Source organism: Sarcophilus harrisii, chromosome 2, assembly GCF_902635505.1.
Source record: "Sarcophilus harrisii chromosome 2, mSarHar1.11, whole genome shotgun sequence".
In the NCBI taxonomy this organism is placed as follows: domain Eukaryota; kingdom Metazoa; phylum Chordata; class Mammalia; order Dasyuromorphia; family Dasyuridae; genus Sarcophilus; species Sarcophilus harrisii.
The window spans coordinates 173648097-173674500 of record NC_045427.1 but is presented as its reverse complement, the minus strand read 5'-3'; the positions used below and the strand labels follow the sequence as shown (position 1 = coordinate 173674500).

Genomic DNA, 26404 nt, shown 5'->3' with positions numbered 1-26404 from the left:
ACAATTTATTCAGCCATTCTCCAACTGATGGACATCCATTCAGTTTCCAGTTTCTAGCCACTACAAAAAGGGCTGCCAAAACATTCTGCACATACAGTCCTTTCCTTCTTTATAATCTCTTGGGATATAATCCCAGTAGTAACACTGCTGGATCAAAGGGTATGCACAGTTTGATAACTTTTTGAGCATAGTTCCAAACTACTCTCCAAAATGGTTGGACCCGTTCACAACTCCACCAACAATGCATCAATGTCCCAGTTTTCCCGCATCCCTCCAACAATCATCATTATTTTTCCTGTCATCTTAGCCAATCTGACAGGTGTGCAGTGTATCTTAAAGTTGTCTTAATTTGCATTTCTCTGATTAATAATGACTTGGAGCATCTTTTCATATGACTAGAAATAGTTTCAATTTCTTCATCTGAAATTGTCTGTTCATATCCTTTTGATCATTTTTCAATTGGAGAATGGCTTGATTTTTATAAATTAGAATTAATTCTCTATATATTTGGAAATGAGGCCTTTATCAGAACCTTTGACTGTAAAAATATTTTCCCAGTTTATTGCTTCCTTCTAATCTTGTCTGCATTAGTTTTGTTTTACAAAACTTTTCAGTTTGGTATAATCAAAATTTTCTATTTTGTGATCAGTAATGATCTCTACTTCTGCTTTGGTCATAAAGACCTTCCCTTCCACAGGTCTGAGAGAGGTAAACTATCCTATGTTCCTCTAATTTATTAATAATTCATTCTTAATGCCTAGGTCATGAACCCATTTTGACCTTATCTTGGTGTCAGGCGTTAAGTATGGATCAATGCCTAGTTTTGCCATATTAGTTTCAATTTTCCCAGCAATTTTTATCAAACAGTAAGTTCTTATCCCAAAAGCTGGGATCTTTGGGTTTGTCAAAGACTAGGTTGCTATATTTGATTGACTGTTTTGTCCCTTGAACCTAATCTATTCCACTGATCAACTAATCTATTCTTAGCCAATACCAAATAGTTTTGTAACTGCTGCTCTATAATATAATTTTAGATCTGGTACAGCTAAGCCACCATCATTTGATTTTTTTCATTAATTCCTTGAAATTCTTGACCTTTTGTTTTCCATATGAACTTTGTTGTTATTTTTCTAGGTCATTAAAATAGTTTTTGGGAGTCTAATTGGTATAGCGCTAAATAAATAGATTAGTTTAGGTAATATTGTCATCTTTATTATATTTGCTCGCCCTATCCAAGAGCATTTAATATTTTTCAATTGGTTAGATCAGACTTAATTTTTGTGAAAAGTAGTCTGTAATTTTGATCATAAAGTTTCTGATTTTCCCTTGGCAGATAGATTCCTAAATATTTTATATTATCAGTAGTTACTTTAAATGGAATTTCTCTTGTAACTCTGACTGTTGGATTTGTTAGTGATATATAAGAATGCTGATGACTTATGTGGGTTTATTTATAACCAGCAACTTTGCTAAAGTTGTGGATTATTTCTAATAACTTTTAGCAGAATCTCTGGGGTTCTCTAAGTATACCATCATGTCATCGGCAAAGAGTGATAATTTGGCTTCCTCATTGCCTATTCTTATTCCTTTAATCTTTTCTCAGCTCTTATTGCTATAGCTATGTTTCTAATACAATATTAAATAGTAACGGTGATAGTGGGCAACCTTGTTTCACTCCAGATCTTATTGGAATGGTTGCAGTTTGTCTCCATTACATATGATGCTTACTGATGGTTTTAAATAGATGCTGCTATTATTTTAAGGAAAGTCCATTTATTCCTATACTCTCAAATGTTTTTAATAGGAATGGATGTTGGATATTATCAAATGCTTTTTCTGCATCTATTGAGATGATCATATGGTTTTTGTTAATTTAGTTCATAACTATGGCCAATTATATTGATAGTTTTCCTAATTTGAACCAGCCCTGCATTCCTGGTATAAATCCTACTTGATCATAGTGTATTATCTTGGAGATGATTTTCTGTAGTCTTTTTGCTAATATCTTATTTAAGATTTTAGCATCAATATTCATTAGGGAGATTGGTCTATAATTTTCTTCTCTGTTTTCAGCCTACCTGGTTTAGGTGTCAGTACCATGTCTGTGTCATATAAGAATTTGTGGGACTCCTTCATTCCCTATTTTATCAAATAATTTATATAGCATTGGAGCCATTGTTCTTTAAATGTTTGTAAAATTCACATGTAAATCCATCTGGTCCTGGGGATTTTTCTTAGGGAGTTGTTTAATTGCCTGTTCTATTTCTTTTTCTGAAAGTGGGACTATTCAACAATTCTTCCTCCTCTGTTAGTCTGGGAAGTCTATATTTTGGAGGTAGTCATCCATTTCATTTAGGTTATCAAATTTATTGGCATAAAGTTGAGCAAAATAACTCCTTATTATTTCTCTAATTTCCTCTTCATTGGTGGAAATTTCTCCTTTTCATTTTAAGACTACTAATTTCATTTCCTCCCTCCTTTTTCTAATCAGATTTACCAAGGCTATCTATTTTATTGGCTTTTTCATAGAACCAACTCTTAGTTTTATTAATTAGTTCAATAGTTTTTTACTTTCAATATTTTTAATTTCTCCTTTTAATTTTAGAATTTCCAATTTAGTATTTGATTGGGGTTTTAATTTGGTCTTTTTAGTTTTTAGTTGCAAGCTCAATTCATTAATCTTTTCTTTCTCTGTTTTATTCAAGTAGGCCTCTAAGGATATAAAATTCCTCTTATTACGCTTTGGCTGCATCCACAAATTTTGTATGTTGTCTCATCATTGTCATTATCTTGAGTGAAATTATTAATTGTATCTATAATTTGCTGCTTCACCCAATCATTCTTTAAGATGAATTGTTTAGTTTCAATTACTTTTTGGTCTATTTCCCCTAATTTTTGTTGAATGTAGTTTTTATTGCATCATGATCTGAAAGAAAGCATTTACTATTTCTGCTTTCTTGCATTTAATTTGAGGTCTTTATGTCCTAATATATGGTCAATTTTGAATAGGTTCCATGAACTGCTGAGAAGAAAGTATATTCCTTCTATCTCCATTCAATTTTCTTCAAAGATCCAACATACCTAATTTTTCTAATATTCTATTTACTTCTTTCATTTCTTTCTTATTTGTTTTGTGGTTTGATTTGTCTAATTCTGAGAGTGCAAGGTTGAGATCTCCTACTATTACAGTTTTGTTGTCTATTTCTTCTTCAACTCTCTTAACTTCTCCTTTAGGAAGCTGAGTGCCTACCACTTGGTGCATATATGTTTAATATTGATATTGCTTCGTTGTTTATACTAGCTTTAGCAGGATGTAGTTTCCTTCCTTATCTCTTTTAATTAGATCAATTTTTACTTTTGCTTGATCTGAGATAAGGATGGCTACCCTCTTTTTGACTTCACCTGAAGCATAATAGATTTTGCTCCAGCCTTTTACCTTTACTCTATATGTATCCCCTGCTTTAAATGTGTTTCTTGTAAACAACATATTGTAGGGTTCTGACTTTTGATCAGTCTGCTATCTGCCTCCTCTTTATGGGGGAGTTCATCCCATTCACATTTACGGTTAGAATTACTAAATCTGTATTTCCTGTCATCCTATAACCCCAGATTGTGCTTTACTTATTCTTGCCTCCCCAACCCTCTTTCCCCTTTTAAACTTATGTACCCCTCTTGTATCATGATACTATCCTCTTTATAATCCCTCCCTCCCAACTTTGAGTCTTTCCCCTTCCTTCCCTTATTACTCTTTCTTTCCTTTTCTCTCCCCGTTTTAATGAGGCGAGAGAGAATTTTCTCTAAAACAAATGTCAATTATTTTTCTTTGAGCCAACTCTGATGAGAGTAAGATTCACACAATGTTCCTCCCTCTCTGAATTCCCTCAGATATGATAAGTTTCCTTTGCCTCTTTGTGGGATGTGGTTTCCCTCTTTTTATCCCTCCTTCCACACTTATTCTGCCATCATCCCTTTTCCATATCTACTTCCTTTTTATATTATATCAGTACAATCAAATTTTACATGTATTTTTTGTATATCCACAACAGAAATACAATTCTCAAGAGTTATTTTTACCTTTTCTGCATCTCTTGAGTTCTATTGTTGGAGATCAAATTTTTTGTTTAATTCTGGTTTTTTCTTCAGAAACAAATGGAATTCATTTGTTTCATTAAATGTCCATCTTCTTCCCTGGAAGAAAATGCTCAACTTAGCTGGGTAGTTTATTCTTGGCTGCATTCCAAGTTCTTGTGCCTTTCGGAATATCATATTCCAGGCCCTTCTTTCCTTTAATGTAGAGGCAGCCAGATCTTGGGTGATCCTTATTGTGGCACCTCGGTATTTAAATGGTTTTTTTTTGGCTGCTTGTAAAATTTTTTCCTTAATCTGATAGTTCTGAAATTTTGCCACAATATTCCTTGGGGTTTTTATTTTAGGGTCTCTTTCAGAAGGTGTTCGATGAATTCTTTCAATGCCTATTTTACCTTCTGATTCTATTACATCTGAGCAGTTCTCTTTGATGATTTCTTGTAAAATAGTATCTAGGCTCTTTTTTTCATCATAGTTTTCGGAAAGTCCAATAATCCTCAGATTATCTCTCTTAGATCTATTTTCCAAGTCTGTCGTTTTTGCAAGTAGATAATTCATGGTTTTTCCAGTTTGTCATTTTTGTTTTGCTGACTGATTCTGCTGTCTCAATGCATCATTAGTTTCAATTTGTTCAGTTCTAATTTTTAAAGAATTATTTTCTTCATTAGCTTTTTTACTTCTTTCTGTATATGTCCAATTGAGTTTTTGAATGTATTGTTTTGGTCTGTGGATTTTTTTCCATTTCACTAATTTTTTTTTTTTAGTGAATTATTTTCTTTTTCCAATTCACAGATCCTACTTTCTTGCGTGTTCTTTGTCTTTTCCAATTCACGGATCCTACTTTCTTTAGAGTTCTTTGTCTTTTCCAATTCACAAATCCTACTTTCTAGTGAGTTCTTTATTTTTTCCAATTCACAATTCTTACTTTCCTGAGATTTTTTTACTTTTTCCAATTCACCAATTTTGTTTCCTGCACTTCCTGGGAATTTTTTAACTTTTCCAATTCGTATTTCAGGAAGTTGTTGCTCTCTTGTAAGGCTTCTCTTTCCTTTCCCCATTTATCTTCTAACTCTCTTTTGAGACTTTTAATGGTCTCTTCTACAAGAGCATTATGTAAAGGAGGACAGTCTGATGCATTTTTGTTGTTTGAGGTCTCTTCAGGTTTGCTGACCTGCTCTTTTTCTGCATAGAAGCTGTCGATCGTTCTTTTCATCTTTTTATTCATGTTTTAAAGCCTTTAGGGTAGGTATCCTAGGCAAGGGGGTTACCAGCTTCCTCTGCAGAGCAGGGAACGATTCAAACCGATTTCAGGTTCCGAGGTATGGGAGTGCTCTGAGTGAGAGTTTTCCCTTCCCCCAACAGGAAGTGGATTCAGCACTGGCCGAGCTATCAAACTGCTTAGTAGGGCTGAGTGGATTAGCGATTGCCCTTGGCTAGAGTCTAAGGGGTGAAAGTGTCACTGCCCCAGGCCGGAGCCTCTTGTGGGACTGTGAGTATTAGCAGCTGACAGCAAACCACAAACCGCAGACCACAGACCGCCGCAAACTCTGCCCAGCGTCTCTGCCTGATGCAAATCAGCCCTGGAAAAGCTCTATGGCCCCAAGCCGAGCTCCCCACTGCACAGATTGGAGGCTAACCTGGGCTGCATCCTCCTGCTGTGCAGGATCACAACTGCCCCAAGGAGAAGCCCCATACTGCGGGTTGGGGCTGCGTGCTTGTGCTGAGATCTGTCCTTTCACCCTCGGTTTGAGACTCTCCTCGGAACCTAATTTCTCTCCCCATCTGCGCCGATCTCCCCCCTGGCCCCGGAACCAACCTTTTTTGGCGAGACTGCAGATTTTCTTCGGCCGGTGAGTTGTTCCCACTTCATCTTAACGAATGTGGCAGTCAAGACTATTTTTGAGGCTCGATATAATATTGATAAAGAGGGTAAGAGAAGAGCTTAGAAAGTCGCGTGTGTCTTCTCCGCCATCTTGGCTCCGCCCCCCTCTATTTTTCTTATGATAAATTCTAGAACTTTGCTAAAAATGTAGGTCAGTGACACATTGGCATTCTCTTATCATCTCTCTTCCCCACTCCTGCCCTTGTCAAACTATCCTTTTCTACCTCTATTGCATTTTCCATTCTTTGTTTCTTTTAAAAATTACCAGAATCATTCAACATTCCCATGTGCCATTTCTTTCCGTAACTAGGAGTTCATAATTTCCTGGTGACATTAATTATTTTCTTGTAATACCTGGGGTTTAAATTCTCCAATAGTTATCTCTATTCTGTCCTTTTATATATAGTATTTTCCTTGACAAATAAAACAGAAGAAAAATTGAGTGTTGAGTTGTTTGGTCTCCTTAAGTCTTAAGGGGCTATCTTTACCACTAAGCAAAAGTCCTTTCTTTTCTGTGATCCCACTCTCTTCTGTAGCATAGCTATAAAGCAAAGATAAGAAAAGATCTATGTTGTCCTTAACTATATTAATCAGTCTCTACTCATTATAAACTTTAATATTTTTAACATTCTTCACTAGGATTATTATGATTTTGTGTTCATTCTTCCTTAAATATATATTTACAAGTTTTGTACCATGGATGAAAAAAATGTAATATATGTAATTTTATGAAAAAATATTACTTTTAGAAATGTTTTAGTAAAAAAAAATAATAAAAATGTAATGAAAAGTAAAAATAATACCAGAGAAGTCATAAGACCATTTCATAATGATGACCAGGTAGTATAAAAGATACAGAAATATTGTTCATTTGTTTGTCTCCAAGCACATAGACATACTCCTTTCTTTAGGTAAATGTCAACACAACACCTGCTTTTTATGTATGTCAAAATATGCTTTTGTTTCTACAGATGGGTCTTTCCAAATCATATCTGATCTTAAGTCTTAAGAAAAGACTATCTTTTTGCCTCCCAACTTTGCAAGTTCACAGCATTATTTCTCAATGATCATTTGGCTGCTTGGTGCTGTCTAATGCTCCCTTGTGCAGCTGCCAAAAATTGAATTTGGCTTATTGCAACACATTGAGATAGAGACTGGGAGCTGGCCTCACTTCTATACAGGTGAGATGGCCAACTGCTCCTGCCTAGTTTAGAAATAAATGTCATCTGGAGGATGGATGTAGCAAAAGCATGGCACAGTGGAGCCTTGGAATTTTCAGAATTTGAGAATATGAGTTAGAGATGGGACCTTAAAGCTACCCTTTTTCTATAGAAATATCATAAATTATGGAAGAGTTGTCAATTAGCATTGATAGAAATAGTTTCTTAACTGAATTTTTCCTATATAAATTAAATTACAGGTCTGAACTTCCTCCTCCCAAGGGCTTTTCAATTATTTTAGCATGCATACATACATTTGCTTTTCAAAAAACCATGTTGGCAGGACCTATTTCTCAAAAACATCTACGAAAGAAGAAAAACGATGCATATATATATATATATATATGTATATATATACGCATATGCATGTATATGCATATATATGTAGATACATATATACATGTATCTACATATATATGTGTGTGTGAGTATGTGTGTGTGTGCGCGTGTGTAGCAATTCTTTTTGCCATAGCCAAGAACTGGAAATTGACTGGATACTCCTCAATTGAGGAATCTTAAACAAAGTTTCAGTGTATAAATGTAATGCTATAAGAAATGAAAAAGGACATGGCTGGAGCAAAGTGAATAGAATCAAAACATTTTATTTAATAGAAGCAACACTGTAAAAATAATCAACTCCAAAAGATTTAGTACCTAATCTATAGGATGATCTGCAACGATTTCAAAAAAACTCACAATAAAATACATTGCCCACCTCCAAATAGAGAACTGATTGATTCAGAATACAGATTAAAACTTTTTAACCTTTCAAATTTCAAATGAAATAAAATAAAATTGAATAAAATGTCAATTTTAAAATAGCCTCATAAGGTAAATATGATAAGAATTATTCATACTTTTTTTAAACTTAGAGAAATTAAGGAAGAGGGAGAAAAATCTGTCCAAGGCCACATAGCCAGCTCATTATAGAAATAAAATGAAAGCATAGAACTAAGGCTAATTCAATGTGGTATACTATTTTGAGTAACAGACCTCATTACTATAAAGTTAATTACAAAATCAGTTACAGCCAGCTGCAGGAACAATTATTAATTTATCTTATAGTATAAACATAAAAACTGGCAGTCATCAGATACCTAGTAGCTTTGAGATAGAATACATTATACCACTAGTTCATAACTACTACCTTACTGATATTTTTTTCTCTAAAATTCTCAGGTAAGCATTATCCTAGGGTTAAATAGTTCATATTGTTCATATCCATTGTCCAGACATACATAGGGATATTCATAAGTCTAAAGAAAGAATTTAATAGAAATTTTAGCGTATCAATTCTATCTTGCTTGGATGTATTATATGCAAAAGCATATCATCTGGAAGCAATTTTATTGAAGATATGATTTGTAGAAAGAAGAAAGATATGATACCAGCAACATGAGATTCATGATGAAATATAATTTCATTATATTTTGCCTTTATTCTTAGATTGGAACAAGATTTCTTTATGGATGAATCATTTACAAGGAAATTGCATTTTGTCAGAGGAGCAGCATGCACATATATAGATAGGCATAAAATAAATATAAAATAAATTCACGTTAATTTCTGGATGCACTAGCATCTGGGATATCAGGAAAGGCTATATGTAGGAGGAGGCCCTTAAGTTGAGCTTTGAAAAAGACTAGGGATGCCCAGATACAGAAATGAGGACAAAGTTCCTTCAAGATTTTGAACATGTGAAGTCTGAGATGCTTCCAGTCATTTGTAAAGATAACTAGCTGAAAGCTGCAATGTCTTGCATGGGGCGGGAGGGGGCAACAAATATAATAGTTTGACTGGACCACAAAATTAAAAAAAAAAAAAAAAAAAGAAGAAGAAAATAATTTGTGATAAAACTAGAACAGCGGCTTGGAGCCATAGTCTTTTTTTTTTTCCTTTCCCCTGAGGCAAACGTGTTTAAGTGACTTGCCCAGGATCAAACAACTAGTGGAGCCATGTTCTTTAAAACCATAAAGAGAAGTTTATATTTGATCACAGAGGTAATAGAAGCTATTGAAGTTTATTGAATTGGACAGTGATGTGGACTGAATTCACAAGACTTAGTAACAAATTGCATGGGAATAATGAGAGACAGTCAGGTTTATGGTGACTGAAAGGTTATGAATAATGGGTAACTGAAAGAATGATGAAATCCTGGGAGTTCAGAGGAGGTATTCTGTGCTTTGTTTGTTTGTTTTTTGAAAAATTATGAATTTTGTTTGAAGAATTCTGAATTTGATATGTCTTTAGGTATCTATATGGATAATATGGATATGTCTTTAGGTATCTATGTGGATAATCTGAGAGCCATAAAATCCCATGCTAGGTATTGGAGAAATACTAAATAAACCATGGTACTTCTCCTTCATTGAATTTATAATCTTTAGGATTCAAGGAGAGAGAAACTGACTAGAACAGTACTACAATCAAGGTGAAATGTAATAATAGATAATGAATGTAATGATAATGACAGGTAATATGATAGTGAAAGGTAATGATAATGGCAGCTATAGAAGTTTAAAGGAAGGTTTTACACACACACATATTTTATAATTCAGAGAAAGGATTGAGTGGAACTTGCAATTTATATGAGGAGATAAAGAAAAAAGAACAAAACGTTTTAAGTTTATAAGCATGGGTGAATGAGAGAATCTTGTTGTTATTGTTGGGGAGCTAGATGGCACAGTGAATAGACTGATGGCTCTAAAATCCAGAAGATTCAACTTCATAGTTTTAAATCTAGCCTCAGACACTTACTAATTATGTTACCTAGAACAAGTAACATAATCCTGTTTGTCTCAATTTTCTCATCTTAAAATGAACTGAAAAAGGAAATGGCAACCCATTTCAGTATCTTTGCTAATAAAACCCCAAATGAGGCCATGTAGAGTCAGATATAATGGAATGACTGAACCACAGGCAATGTGATCCAATAACTGTATTTATAGCACTTAAGTTTAAAAAAAAAACTTAATAATAGCCTATAATTGAATTGGATGTGTAGGGAGATGAACATAGAAAAATTGAAGATTACTTCTTATAATACTTCCACTGACAGTGATAGAGACATTAAGAAAGAAGGGGAGGTTTTGCCCTCCTAACAGAATCATTACTTATATGAACCTGAATAAATTACCTCTCTTTCTTAGAAGTGAGTTCATTTACTGTAAAAATTAAGAAGTAAAATAGAGAATCTCTTCTTTCCAACTTTAAATCTCATAGTAATAAGAATCAATAAATAAAAGAATAATGAAGAATTATTATTGTATTTAATTCATAATATAAATATCTGTTGTCATCTGTGGATAGGTAAGTATCTGGAAAACTTGATCTCCTGGAGACTATTAATTGTATCCTGATTTCGTAACCATTCTACATTAGAATTTTAAATGTACAGCTAGTCAATTATCAATTAAGTGACAACTTGGAAAATATTTCTAGGTGATAATTGGCCTCCCAGGGGGCTCTTTGAAGCTCATTTTACTTCTTTAGTTTCTCTAAAAATTTTTTTTTGTTTAAGCAAATCACTGATAATTTTAATTCATATGTGAACTCTTACTAAGTTAATACAGGCAAAACTAAGTAGTCTCAAAACAAATATTCCTATAGTCATAGAATAATAGTACTCACTTTTTCTTAATCTTTTTCAATCATTTAATTTTATATATGAAAGAATTTAGTTTTAAGAAGGAGAATTGACTTATACAAGGTAACTATAACTTCCCCTGAGTGCGTCTAGATTCTTTACTTTCTTTTTACAACCAAAATAATATACTTTTTTCAGGTCAAGCTAAATGGATTTTATATGATTATGATGACCATTCATAATTTAATAATGACTCTTCACAGAATCATAGAGATATAAGTTGTTACTTTGTTCCTAGATTGGATTATATCTGAATTAGGCAAGACATACTTATCTATCTTATTGTTAAAATCACTTAGAGATTCTAGAATTTGTTCTGGCCAACAGTGTGACTTGAGTTTTATTTTATTTCTTATATTTTAATTTAGCTTGCTATTATGTGAAGTTATTTCTTCCTTCCTTAGATTTTCTCTTCTTGCTATTTTGAATTTTTCTGGGAGAATTGCTAGTCACATCTGCATGACATGATCATAATGTATTTATTTGTTAAAATAGCTAAGCAGCAAACATTTATCTAGAATGAACAAGATATTATACTAGATCATAAGTACAGGAACATAAACATGAAATGATGCCTAGCCTATGAAGCTTACATTCTATTCAAGGATAATGACAAGGACATAGGCAAAAAGTATAAACTGTATTAGAAGATTGGTGGAGGTGACCTAGCATCTTGGTGACTCAGATCAGATCATCCACAAAGAAATACTTGTGTTGAGCCTTGAATGAATTTGGGATATTGCTAGGTAGAAATGAAAAGGGAGTATATTTTAGAAATGTAGAATATCCAATGAAGAGAGATAGGTAACAGAACTCCATGTACAGAGTATGGCAAGCAGTTTGGTTGCAATATAGATTTTTATGCATAGGTAATAATGAATAATAAGACTGAAAAGTCAGAATGCAGCCAGCTTTTGGTTTTAAAAGTCATGGAGTTTTTATTTTGTTCCCAAAGCAAGTGAGAAGCCCTGGAATTTCTCTAATTGGCAACAGATTTGGTCAAAGCTATACTTTAAGGATATTAATTTGCCCTTCATGTGGCAAATATATTAAATAGAGGAGAGAGGGGAGGCAGCAATTTTGAATAAGAAACTCTTGAAATAATTCAGTTGAGATGTGATAAGAGCCTAAATTAGCATGGTGACCATATGAATTACGAGTATGGATGGGAAGGATTTTTCAGAGAAAGAATCAACAAGAGTTGCCCATTGATTGAATAAAGAGTGAAGAATAGTGAAGAGTCAGGATAACTCCAAGGTTGAAAACTTAAATGACCAGATGAATAATTATGTTCTTAGAAATAAGCTTTCAGAAGCATTGGAATATGAGGAGAAAAGATGTTTTAAAATCTTTTTTGAACTTGCTGAATTCAAGATGCCTACCAAACAATTTTATTTTCCCCTTTTCTATTTCTGCTGTCAAGTCCTAATTCCTTTTGACTTTTCTTTTCTTGTAGGCCATTTAGCAAACTATAGTGGACCAACTATTTAATATAAATCTGACATTCTTTTCTGTTTGTGGCTATCGTTGTGAGTTATGTGCCCCCTTTCTCTCAAATAATTTCAGGAAGAAAATGTTTGACTAGCTCCACTGATAAATATTCATCTAATTGAAAGAAAAATTGTAATTACTGGACCATGTTGCAAAATGTACTAGAAATGGCAATTTTGTATTAAAGTGAGATACTGATATGAAGCCAACCTTTATAAAATCAAAATGACTAGGAAAAAATACATTCTCATCTGATACACATATAGTCCATTAGGTTTGAATTACTAAACCACTTCACATTTAACATAACACTCATTTTGGCATATTACGTCATTCACTACATTTAGATTGTCTTTACTGTAGTCATGGTAACCTGTTTACAACATAGCTGAATCAGTAACTTCCCTCCCTGAGAAATGAAAACAAGGACAATCATATTAGTGTTCCTCATCAATTATACAAAATGAATCCTATAGGACCTGAATGTACCTCCTTTTTTATTCCCATATTTTTAAAAGTATAATATGTGTAAATAATACGTGCAACCATTTAAGTTAATTTTTATATTTTCTGATCACCATTACAAAGTGATGGAACTGAGATAAATGAAGAAAACTTCACTAAGAGAATAACTTGTACAGCAATGACATGTAAAGAAATTTGCATTTACAGAGGCAAAAAATTCTACTTGGATATAGGGGCTACAACTTTAAATTGTTAAAATGACCAAGCTTTGCTCCAGCAATCATGTTGAAATATACTTCCTTCTTCTCTGTTGAAAGATGGGGTAATTTAAAAGGTGAAATGATACAGATGATGTCAGACCTGTTCAATATGTTGGTTAGTTTCTGTCTCTTTTGGAGAGAAGGATTTTTCATTTGTTTGTTTCTGTTTTATGAGGAAAGGTTCAATTATAGTGCTGTGTGTGTGTGCGCGCACGCGCGTGTGTGTATCTGTGTGACACCTACGTATGCACATCTGCACATTTACATGTGTGACTCCCACACCCACACACATCTGCACATTTATACGTGTGTATAGACTGGACATGTGATTTCACCAACCTTCCCAACACAGTTTGGCTCTTTCTGCAACTTAAAATCTTAAAAAGTTGCCTAAAAGCATTTAGAGATTAAATAACTTTCTCAGTATCATGTAATCAGTAGTAAGTGTTATAGCCAACTCTTGAAACCAGGACTTCTTTACCCTGAGGCCAGAACACTATCCACTTATACATAAAAGGATCAATAAAGTTTCATCCAAATGACTATTGTTTTTGATATTATCATCACTACTATGATAACCCTCATTACTCTTAAAAATAATGGGCAGATCTTGCATTTTTGTTAAAAATAAACAAAGAACAAACATAAAACAACTACAACAAAACATAACATGTTTTAGAGGAACACGTTTGGAATAATATAAAGGGAAATGCTTCTTGTAAGAAATCAACATATAATATTTTTCCAAAGAAATAAATCTCTTAAAATAGCAACAAAATTATTTTAATCAGTCTTATTGATGTATAATTTTAGGTGGTTTCTTACTGATAGGACAATAGACCTAAGAATGTCACATGGAGTCAAAATACTATTCATCAAAAATAGGTGAACCATTTAAAGAATCCACTTGAGAACATGATTGTTACATTGTAGTAAATAAGTGACATAATGGATAGAGTTCTGGGTCTAAAATCAGGAAAACTTGACTTTCTGAATCCAAATTCATCTTCAGATCATTATTAGCTGTGTGACTTTGAACAAGTAAGTCATTTAGGCCTATTTGCCCAATTTCCTCATCTATAAAATGAGCTAGAAAAGGAAATAGCAAACTAGTATAGTATCATGCTAAGAAAACCCAGGTGCTTGTGAAGAATCAAGCACAGCTAAAACAAATGAACAACAATATTTTTGGTATCATATTTTTTGATAATATAGTTTAAATGTACTTTTGTAGATTATAAGAAACTTATTTAGGGCAAAAATTATAAACTCATTTTAACTTCTTACTGAAAAGTAATGGAGTAAAGAAGATGCTATTTAAAAATTGACTCATAGCTATAATTATGTGTGCTAAATTGATCAAGAAGTTATTGTTTCCATTGACAATACTAACTTTTAAAGTTAGCTCCAGAATTAAAAATTCTATCCTATTGTTTTTGTTCATATTTTTACATTTAGAATCTAAAAATATAGTATAATTTTATGTGAAAGTTATACAACTACCATTCATTACATGCTTTAGTCTTTTGTCATTTGTATTTATTTTATTATTTCCATGCATTTTTTTAGTATCTTTTGTTTCACATATGTACAACACACTTTATCACTCCTTTACCTGAATGTCTCTCAAATTTTTTTGTTTCTTTAAAAATTCAGCTCAAGTGCCTTCTACATGAAGCCCTTCCAGATGCTTCCAGGATCTAGGTCCTTCTCTCTCTCTCTCTCTCTCTCTCTCTCTCTCTCTCTCTCTCTCTCTTAATACATTATTTCCATGTCATCTATACTTATAGGTTTATTTTATCTTCTCTAATCAAATAAGAACTTTTTAAGGATAGGGAGCATTAAATTTATGTCTTTGCATACCCAACATTTAATACAACTTTAAGCATATAGTAATGAAATAATGATACAATTGTATAAAATTTTAGAAGGGTGACTCCAGATTAAATTCATCATTAAATTTGGATTATTAATAAAGGAAATGCAAGAGGGTATTAAGATAACAGAAAAGGCTATTGCAGAAATATGCAATGACTGAATAAAAGAAGGAAAAAGATTGCAGATCACAATCCTGGACTCGAGATATGCACCTAATTTAATTATACAACGTGAGAAAATCATACAATGGGGATATTTACATAGTTATCTATTTCTTTAAAAACTACCCAGTTACAGTAGCAGAATTAATTTCCAAACTTATCAATAGGGTTAAACAACTAAGTCACAACAATGTATGTGTGTATGTGTGTGTGTGTGTGTGTGTGTGTGTGTGTGTGTGTTTGTGTATCCCTTATAATGGGGACCACATGCAACAATTAATACAAGAAAATCCTGAATGGAAGATTCTAATTGTTATCCATACTGTACCACCACAAAGGCCATGCTAGTTAAATGTCATCATGTTATTGTTATTTCATAATTCCTTATTGATTGAATGAATTTCTGATGCCTTTGTACGGCACAACTGTGAGATATGTGGATAAATATGGTCTGTAACCTCAATACAAAATAAAGGAAACTAGTCAGTATAGGTGTGGAAAAAACCATTGTCAGATGACAATTTTAGATATTCAGTTTATAAGAATTTTAAGAAACTGTTGAGGATGTGGAAAAACCCATACTCTGTTAGTATGTACCTTTTCAATCTTTGAACCACCAATGTAAGAGAACTCACTTATAAACTTATGTAGTTTGAGAAGAGTAACATTATAAGTTCAGAGTCAGAAAGAAAATAAAGGGAAGAGTATACAAAATAATTGATTCCATATCCTTTCTCTTTGATTTTCCTATTTCAGAAACAAAAAGTTGAATTAAAATCATCTTTCCATTTCCTCTCCCTGTCGTTCTAGTCTCTTGATTCTTCTCCAGCTTTCAGAATATTTTATCTTGCTTAGAGATTTTGGTCTGCCATTCCTCTGCTCAAAAAATCTTCACTGACCTACTGTTATCAGTTTACCCAAACTCATTTACTCTCAGTCCTCCACAATTTGGTACCAACCAGATTTCTTTTTTAAAAAAAAGTCTTACCTTAATATTATTGCTTTCTTTATACACTCTAATCTAGTCAGACTGGATTATTATTTCTCTTTCTTTTCATTTATAAAGAACAAAACTAAAGAAAAAAGGAAAGAACTTGATTATATTTGAAGACCATGAATGAATATGTTTCTGGTATTTGGTGGCGTAATATTTCTTTGTTGCTTTCTTGTTATTACAATTTCTTTTGTATTAGAGTAATGAAATCACCTTTCAAATATAAACTCTAATTATAGTAGTTTTTGTCAGCTATCTTTTTCTCATAAAGACTTTTTTATAGCCTTCTTATAAGGTCAGCAAAATATATTTATCAAAATTGTTAATATTTCCTTACTACACCTTTAAAACATATAATTTTTGAAATCAAAAGCTAAATTTCATGATTGAAAAATGAGCATTAAAAAGATTATCTAATCAATGAGTTATAGAACATAGGATTGGAAGAAACCTTAAGAGTTTTCTAATTCAATTTTTTCATTTTATATTGAGGAAACAGGCCCAGAAAGGTAAAATTGCCATACTCAAGATATTATAGATAATTAGAACCTCAATTAGGATTAGATGAGAGTCCTCTCTAAACATTACTGAGATTTCCATTGTACTATTTTTCCTTTTGTAGAAGTAATAGAAAAAAGAAAATAAACAATTGTATACAGCTTTTAAGACCAAAACATCACAAATACTTGACAAGTAAATTGAGAAATTTATATAAGAAATTATTTTAAATTGTCACTAAAGTAGATGAAACAGAAAATACAAATCATCATAATAAAGATGACATCAATTTTGAAAAGGAAAATGTAACAGAAAGAAGGGGAGATGCAATATACTTAGCCAATAATCTCTTAATATGTTCAACAATGAACATGTTTAAGTAAATATTTTTAAACAACCCAACCAGATTTCATTTATCTCCTAAATAACTTATTAGATGACAACAAAAGCATCCCTACATTTACATCTTTATACAGAAGTTCCAAAATTTTTAAATTAAATTAAAGACAATTTTTAAACTCTCTTCTAGCATTATGATTATCTGGCCTTTTTAGGAATTATTACAAAAGGTGGTCCTGTGCACAGTTACTTTCTTATGGATGCATGGATCATTCTGTCTACCTCTCTAAGCAAGACATAATAAAATATCAAGTACTCCAGATTTGCCAAGTAAAAACAAAATGAATCAAAGAACCCATAACTCTGATATCCTTGTGATAATAAGAAAAAAAGGACATAATTTTTGGTCTCAATTATTTCTATAAATCAAATATTCATGCTTGAATGACCTATTTACAAAATATTCCAGGAATAAACATTTTCAAGTGTTCCTTCATTACAACCATATCACTTAGCTACTGGGAACAAACAATATTTTCAGTTTGACTCTTTCTCTGCCCTCTGATTATGATACTCTGTTTACTCCCTCAAGGATTCCTGATTGCCTTCCTCGCGTCTTTGAGTTATCAACTTATCAGTTCTACAAAATGAAACATTGTAGATTGATACCTCAACATATTGTTGAGAGTCATAGCTTCAAGACATTATACCACACTGATGGAAAATTTCCCTTGATACACAAATCACTGTCCAAACTGAATGAGATAGCCATAAATCCAATATCATTTTCCTTTCCAAATATAAATTCAAGACAACTGACATTTGGTTCACTGGTGTTAACTTGGGTTCTTTGCTAAGAACTAGGGTTACATGTTTGGTTTTATTCTTGATTTTAAAAAAATGACTACTGGCAGAGGCTTATACTTACCTTTTTATTCTGTCATTTTGATTGGTTTTGACATAACATCTTTTCAATCACATTCCTCCTAGATAGTGGAATTATTTGTGGCATCATCCTTAAATTCAATAGACAATCTGTATCCATACATATATCTCTGTTGCATGGACCACATAAACTCAAGGGAATAAAATCTGAGAAACCAATTCCAGAGATGTCAGTTCTCACTTGTTCCTTTTTATGCTCTTTTTTTTTCCTACCTCAATTCATCTCCAAATACCACATAACCACTCTCTTCTCTATACTTTAAAATTGACAAGGAATGTGGATGGGACAATGGATTGACAGATGTCAGGAAGTTAATATGTCACAGAGAATTTTTACATTCCTTTTTAAGTCTCACAAACAGGCACAATACCTGCATAGCACCTCTGATATCAATACAATCCACTCACTATTTCTTTTCCTCAATCATGGTTGATGAATTAATTATAAAGCAATGAAAAAAAAAAACATTGTATTATCCTAGGGAGTTAGTTTATCAGTGATTCTATTTCAATTCCATGGTCATAATTTTTCCTGTACTTACCATATTGATGGTGCTTCTGTCCCACTGATCTCTAAGAAATCATAACCTTCTTCCAGCTGGAAGTCAGTAAAGACTAAAGCAATGGTGTCTCCAGGTTCAGCAAGAATGGTCCACGTACAGTCAGCATTGTTGTCATACTCCGAAGGAAAATGAGGGCTAAATATGGCACCACTTGTCCCTCTCAGAGTTCCACCACAAGCACCTTCAGCTGATAAGCAGAAAGAACCAAAAGTTATTTAGATAATTAGAACTCATGTAATTTAAAAAGCTTATAGAGATTAAAATTCTTCTACTGAGAATTACCAGATGAAAATATTTTAGCTTCATTTATTGCTTCAGAAAATGATAGTGAAATATGTCAGTGGAAAAGGTTTTCCCTATTAAATAAGTAGGAGGCAGAGCCAGGATAGCAGAGTAAAAGCAGGTACCAACTGACCTTCCACCAAAACCCCTCAAAATTATTTTAAATATTGACACTAAACAAATTCTAAAAGGGCAAATCCCACAAAAAGTTAGAGTAAAAATTTTTCTTGCTCAAGACAACTTAGAGAATCAGCAGGAAAGGAGAGAGGAGCACAATCCAGCACAGGCCACACTAGGACAGAAGGGCCCCAGCAAACTAGGAGTAGTCCTCAAGGGGACTGAACCTGTGACATCTGTCATGGTTTCTAAATCTCTAAGCTAATGCATGATAGGGGGATTGCACAAAGGTCAGAAGAAGATGCGCAGGACTTTCATTTCATTGTTTCATTGCCTATATCTAGATCTATGGTCATTCACAACTTAGTGCATAATATAGGGCAATAGTAAATACACCTTTCCCTAGATCAACCCAAAACTTACATGTTTCCTGAATTTTCTCTGAAAACAGTTGCATGAAAAACCCAACACTTGAGACAATGCTCCCTACATGTGGGAAACAGAGACCCACTCCACGATAGAGTTAAAAAGTCAAAAAATAGTTTGGAAAATGAGGCAAACAACAGAAAGCATTCTGACCATAGAAAGTTACTATGGTGACAAGTAAGATCAATACACACGCAGAAAAAACAACAAAGTCAAAATTCCTGCATTCAAAGCCTCAAATTAAAATATGAATTGGTCTAAGGTCATGGAAGAGATCAAAAGGGATTTTAAACATCAAGTGAGAGAGAGAGAGAAGAAAAGCTGGAAAAATAAAACTAACAGCAAGAATATATGATGATCAACTATGAAAGACTTGGTTCTTTTCAGTAGTCCATTGATTGAAAGCAATCAGATAGACTCTGGATAAAAAATGCCATCTACATCCAGAAAAGGAACTGTGAAGATTGAATGTAAATCAACATATGCTATGTTCACTTGTTTTTTCTTTTTCTTTTTTTCCTCTTCCATGGTTCTTCCTTCTGTTCTGTTTTTTTTTTTTATCTCCCAACATGATTCATAAAGCAATGTGCATTGAAAGTAAATAAATTAAATAAAAAGTAATAAATAAAAACGAAGAAAAAAGTTGTTGCTTGATCCCTCAAAAATATTATTCTAGAAAATTCTAAGTAGAAAATGAATAGAATACTAAGAGTTGGCTAAATATGAACTTTAATAATGAATTAATTGTCCAAAGGGGGGAAATCTATAAAAGATGAAACCCCTAGAAAAATTCCATGACTACACTCTAAAGATCAAGCTAGATAAGTATAGAGAGACTTATAGACAATGCTGGTCACAGATGAAATATTCTTTAACCATAATAATATAAAATGTAGAGAAACAGAAGAGAATGGGAAAATGGGCACAGCCAAATTCATTAAAATTGAAAAAAAATTTTGTTTGTAATATGGAAAGAGAAAGAGAAAGGAAAGGGAATGTGTATATATGTGTCTGTGATACTGGGAGAGGTACTGTATTTTTCTCAAGTTGAAAACTCAGAGCGTCTTCTGTTTAGTTGTTGAGATTCTGGGAATGGTTCTGCACCTTACTACTTTGGTAACCTGTGTCTGCTTTTGTACCATCTCAGTAGCTCAGTTTCTTTATCTGTAAAATGAGAGTATCAGACTAGATCCTTTTAGCTGTAAATATAATGATGCAAAGATCCTTGTATGCACCATTGTTCTTTCTAAGTAGAAGCAAGTAGGAGGAACTTTTTCTTGATGACGACCATAAAAAGTGCAAATCCCAATTTCCAGACATAGCTATAAACTAGGTTATCAGCATAGTCTTTTGTTTTTACTTCCTCCTAGAACAACTGAGCTAACCATTCTTCCTCTTTGTTTAGTTATGGAGCTTCTATCATCTAAAGTAATAAAAGTACCAGGTGCCAATTATTTGCCTCAAATAAGAGTTTCTTAATCCCACATTCATGGTTTTATGTGTATGTTACATAAGCAGATACATACATGCACAAACTCTGTAACTCTATTCTTAAATAGATAGATATATTTATGTGTGTATCTATCTATCTATTTATAAATAGATATATAATTATCCCTTACACACCATGACTTTCCCCTTTTCACTATCCATATATCACAGATTGGCATAAAACTTTGAATTGTAATTTTGTGGGAATTTTGTGGAAGTCATACATTAGACAATAAAATCAGCCGATGACATAGAAACTATGATCAAATACTTAAATCAGATTTTACAATAAGGTACTGTGGATATCCTATAAAAAGAAATTAAAATAAATTTGTTATCCTTTTTTGATAAAAAGAGGGACAAAAAATTAGGGTGATTTACAAGATCGTGGGGGCTCCCTACCACAACCCTCTCAAAGTGGAAGGGACAGTTGTGAGTTACAATGGAGTAAAATCAAGAAACCCTTAAAAATCACATGAAATCGACCCTTTGAACAGAGTCTGATGGAATAAAACCACTCTCCAGCTCAAGACAGTCTGAAAAAACTTCAAGAAACATTGATCTCACTGGTATGAAAAAGGTGTTCAACCCAGCTCAGAAAAACTCTGGGAAAGCCATCTAAAGGGTCTTAATCATAGCAAATCATCAACTAAGATGCTCAGTCCTGGCTTAGTAGAGTTGTATATCAATGGGACAGCTTCTAATCCCAGTTTAGAAGGCAAACTCTGGAAAAGTAGACTGTTTTCTGAACAGAGGAGGCAAATATACACCCTACAAACACAAGGGTTTCTTGTGTTCAAAACCAAGGCTCAAAGCTTCATAAGAAGCTTGGGACAGAGCGTATTTTTATTTAAGGAGCAGAGTTCAACCTTAAAAGTACAAAAAGATGGTAATACCAAAAGAAAAGTAAAGAAAATTAACAAGAAAGAGAAAAGGACCTTTAACATAGAAAGTTACTATAGTGACAGGGCAGACCAAAATGCAAACTCAGAAGAGGACAGAATGTCCACAGAAGAAATAAGAAAGAAGAAGATAAATTGGTCTGACCAAAGACACTCCTTGGAAATGCTCATAAAATACTTTAAAAGGCAAATAGAGAGGTAGAAGGAAAACTGAGTGAAGAAATGAAGTAGAAAGGAAAGAAATGAAGGAGAAAGTATGTATAAGAGAGTCAACAATTTGGAAAAAAAGGAAAAAAAAATTATCTGAAGAAAACAACTCCTTAAACAGTAGAATAAACCAAATGCGGGAAAAAAGATACAAAAGATAACTGAAGAAAATCACACATTAAAAAGTAGAACAGGACAAATGGAAACTAATAACTATGAGAAAGCAAGAATCAGTTAAACAAACTAAAAAGAATGAAAAAGTGGAAGAAAATGTCAAATATCTCATTGGTAAAATAGCTGACCTGGAAAATAGATTAAAAACAGACAATTAAAAAAAATTATTGGTCAACCTGAAGTCTGTGACTGAAAAAAGATCCTGGATAGCATTTTATAAAAGGTCATTAAGGAAAACTGCTCTGATATTTTAGAAACAGAGGGGGAAATACTTTTTGAAAGAATCCATCTGTCACCCCTGGAAACAGATCCCACAAAGAAAAGCCCAAGGAACATTGTTGCATAACTCCAAAACTTTAAGTTGAAGAAAAAAATACTGCCAGATGACAGCCAAAAACAATTCATATATCAAGGATAAATAGTCAGGATTATCTAGAATCTGGCAGTTTCTACAGGAAAGAATTAGAGTGCTTTGAATACATTCTGGAAGGCAAAAAATTAGCTAGCAAGATTCAGCATCATCTTTCAGTGGAGGCATTGAAGCTTCAATGAAGTAAAACTTTCAGTCATTTCTATTAAAAAAATCAGAAGTGAACACGAAATTTAATCTACAAACACAGGACTCAGGGGAACCATAGAAAGTGAAACAGGGGAATATATATATATATTTAAATGTTAAATCGTTTATATCCCTACATGGGAAAAATATCTGTAACTCTTGAGAATTGTATCTGACATGGGGGCAGACAAAGGGGAAGATCACGTGGGACTGAAGATGTGGTTGTTAATGGAATCTAATTGATGACATCAAAGAAAAAGATATTGAGGGATGGATAAATGTCTATATTGGAAAAAGAAGAAAGGGAAGATATAATGGGACAATTAGTTCACACCAAGAGGATCAAAAGGCCTATTACAATGGAGGAAGAAAAGGGAGAGGAATGAGCATTGTTTGAAGCTTCATCTCATCTGTTTTGGCTCTAAGAGGGAATAATTTAATCATTCAGTTGAATATAGTAATTTGTTTAATCCTATAATGAGGTAATAGGAGAAAGAGGAAAAGAAGAAGGAGGTAAAATAGTCATCAAATTAATTCACCAATCACCTCCTGAAAGAGACCCCAAAATTAAATTCCCAAGGAATATCTTTGTCTTTTATAATCCTCAAAATAAACCCTTTGAAAATGGCAATTATCACTATAGTGTTGTTGTTATTTTTATTTAAATATAATCATGTTCAAATTACAGAAAAGGAAACTGAGACTCAGGAGTTTAATAGATTTTTCTCCAGGATGACAAAAACAAATACATTGTGGAAAGGAAATTCAAATTGAGTTCTTTTTCTTACTCAGCTCCTTGTACAACTTCATGAATTACAAACACAGGCTTCTGGAGTAGCTCACATTTCCAGACATGGAAAAAAAAAGAACCTGAATTCAAATTCTCCATATAATGAAGTTATGAGACTAGGCAAGTCTTATACTTTCCAAGTATCAGTTTCTATTCTCCAGTTTTGAGCTAATATCAACTTCACAGTGGTTTTTATAAATTTTAAATGAGATGGAAATATGGACCTTTCCAAACTTAGCTGACCTTACTGTCAAGAAGACAGGACCTTAAATCTATTTTGACACATGCCATATAGTGGCATGATCCTGATCAAGTCACTAAAAACAGCCAGTGCTCTAAGCAGCTCTAAATTATAAATTACTGAGTAGTTGTGTGTATTGAAATGGGTAGAGTGAGTTATAGGAGTTCTCTATACTTCAAAAATAACAAGTCAATATAAAAAATAGAAAATAAATCAGCATGAACTTTGATTGTTATTATTGTCATGTATTATAATATTATATTCTTGTTTTGTATTACAAACACAGAATTATAGCTGTTATACTACGCTTCCTTCATTTGAATGAAGCACCTGTAAATGCTTTTATATGTTTTCTCTGATTCCCTTCATAAAGTGACTAAAAAGTAATTTTGACTCATTATAATAGCAATGAAAAATGTCAAAATTTTAAAATTGGGTAGATATTAGATACCATGGTATGATCAATTTTAATGTTGTTTGGTCTTTTATGGATGGTAAAATCTCATCATGTTTAAAATGATAATGCTGTTGGATACTGAACCTGATATTGGCAATTTCCATTTACACAAGAGCTATATCATGCCTGCTAGGTTCATAATACTCAAGCGGCTGAGAGGCAGAACAGGAAAGGACAGGAACCTACAACCTTGTGCTAAGAGTGAATTCTATACCTTTCCTCGATCAAGCAGATCATAGGGCATAAAAAAGAAAGGGCAGAAAACATACACTTTTGAGTGCTTTAACAATAAGCATGACAGTGGGGTGGAAAGATAGAAGCAAAGCAGTATATGAAAGAGAGAGAGGAAAGGGGAGAGGGGAAGGGGGAAAGAGAGAGAGAGAGAAACAGAGAGAGAGAGAGACACAGAGAGAGAGAGACAGACAGAGACAGAGAAAGACAGAGACACTGAGACAGAGAGAGAGAAAGAAGAGAGAGAGAGAGAGAGAGAGAGAGAGAGAGAGAGAGAGAGAGGAAATACTTCATTTCCTTATGCAGCATTTTAGCAAAATGAGTTTATTTGATGATGCTAGGATAAAAACATAGAGGATTTTGGGACTCTTTCCACATAAAATATTATATAATATTTCAAAGGTAATCTCATTGATATAGCTATTTACCTTATACCTAGAGAAGGAAAATATATAATGCACATGGCACTTAATGGTATAAAAAATTAAAAATTGTTCTTCAGTTTGCTGTTAAGAATAAAATGAAATAAATTGAGATAGGACTGAAAGTATTTCCATATCACAGATCAATATAAAGGATAAATTTACATTAGAAAATCCTTATTTGCAAAGTAGTATATACATTCTATGCTTCATAGTGTTTTGATATATTCTCTAGAGAAAATGCAACAGAGTGATATCTAATTACCGGGATGTCTGATAGGGAATTTTGATCATAGAAAGGCTCTTTAATCAGTTTTAGATTAGAAGACAAATACAGAAGGGATTAGATGATTCTCATATCCCATTTTGAAGATGAGGGGCAAAGGGATTTAAATAAAAATTTAGATTCTTTACATGGAAGAAATTTAACTATCCACTCTGTTACCATTCAGACTTTATATTGGCATAATTTATATATATACACGCACACATCATGTTTATGCTAGAGACAAGTAGAATGGACGAACAAGAAGGAGAACCACACTAGTTTTGAAATATTTCTTTACATAATTCACATAGTAGATAATAACCTAGTAGAGTAAAATTAAAATTTATCCTTCATCAGAATATCTGGGTTGAAGTTTAGACTCTGGAGCTTATTACCTACAAAGGATAAGGTGCTCAATTTATTTCATCTATAAGGGTCTACAGTATGTAGTCTCTAAAATCTCTTCTAGTTTTAAACCTAAGAAGGAAAGGATGGGGGACAAGCAAGTATTTATATAGCATACATCATGCATCAGGTACTGTACTAAATACTTTACTTATTTGTTTTTCACAACAGCTTTCTTGTGAGGTAGGTGTTATTATCTCCATTTCATAGGGGGGAAAATTAAGCCAAACTAAGGTTGAGAGATTTGCCCATAGTTACACAGTTTGATCTGAGGTCAGATTTAAAATTAAAGTCAAATTTCCCTGACTTCTTGCCCAATGTTCTATTCACTGTACCACCAGTTACCTTGATCCTTTGATCCTATAATCAATACACAAATAAATATGGCTTGAAATATGTCCACTATATAATTATACTTGTTTTTTATATATCTGTATTTCAGAAAGTTGTTTTGTATCTTCAGTTCAAAAGACAAATTTTCTATGCTAAAAAGAGCTTAAGTGAACACTAATATAAGTAATTCTGGAAAGTGAATATCTTCACAGTGTGAATAAAAGCAATGCTTTGGATAAAGCAGCCCTCTATGTCTTCATTGATGGCACTGAGGAAAAATGTTAACCAGCAAAGGTAAAAAAGATTAGCTTCTCCAAATTCTCTTCTAAAAATCTCCTTCCAAGTGGGCAGTCATCTATAAGTTGTCTTTAGGTTTCATTATTCAATCGTTTTTGATTCTACTCAATCATTCTACTCATATCTATGCAACTTATTCACAAGTTAAGCATGCAATATTTTATCTAATACAAGGCTAATACTTGTGTATGCTAAATCTGCTGCACTCAACTGACCTATCAATTTACTGACCTTGTTACAAAAGGAAATGAGTTTAATCTGTCAGGTTTTCTTGATAAAACATTGATGGACTAATGATCACAATTTTTAGTTTTTTTGAAACTCAAATCCATCATTTTCATTCCAATCATTATATGATATTGCTGGGAATTAAA

General features: G+C 32.9%; 1 protein-coding gene across 2 annotated transcripts in view; it reads right to left on the bottom strand.

The window, feature by feature from the left end:
* Positions 1-26404, bottom strand: part of CSMD1 (CUB and Sushi multiple domains 1) — a 2563917-nt gene that overhangs the window by 1271634 nt on the left and 1265879 nt on the right. For both annotated transcript variants that reach the window (XM_031949178.1, XM_031949179.1), the window contains exon 5: positions 18408-18615. In XM_031949178.1, coding sequence (XP_031805038.1) covers positions 18408-18615 — 208 coding nt within the window. The remainder of the gene's footprint in view (positions 1-18407; positions 18616-26404) is intronic.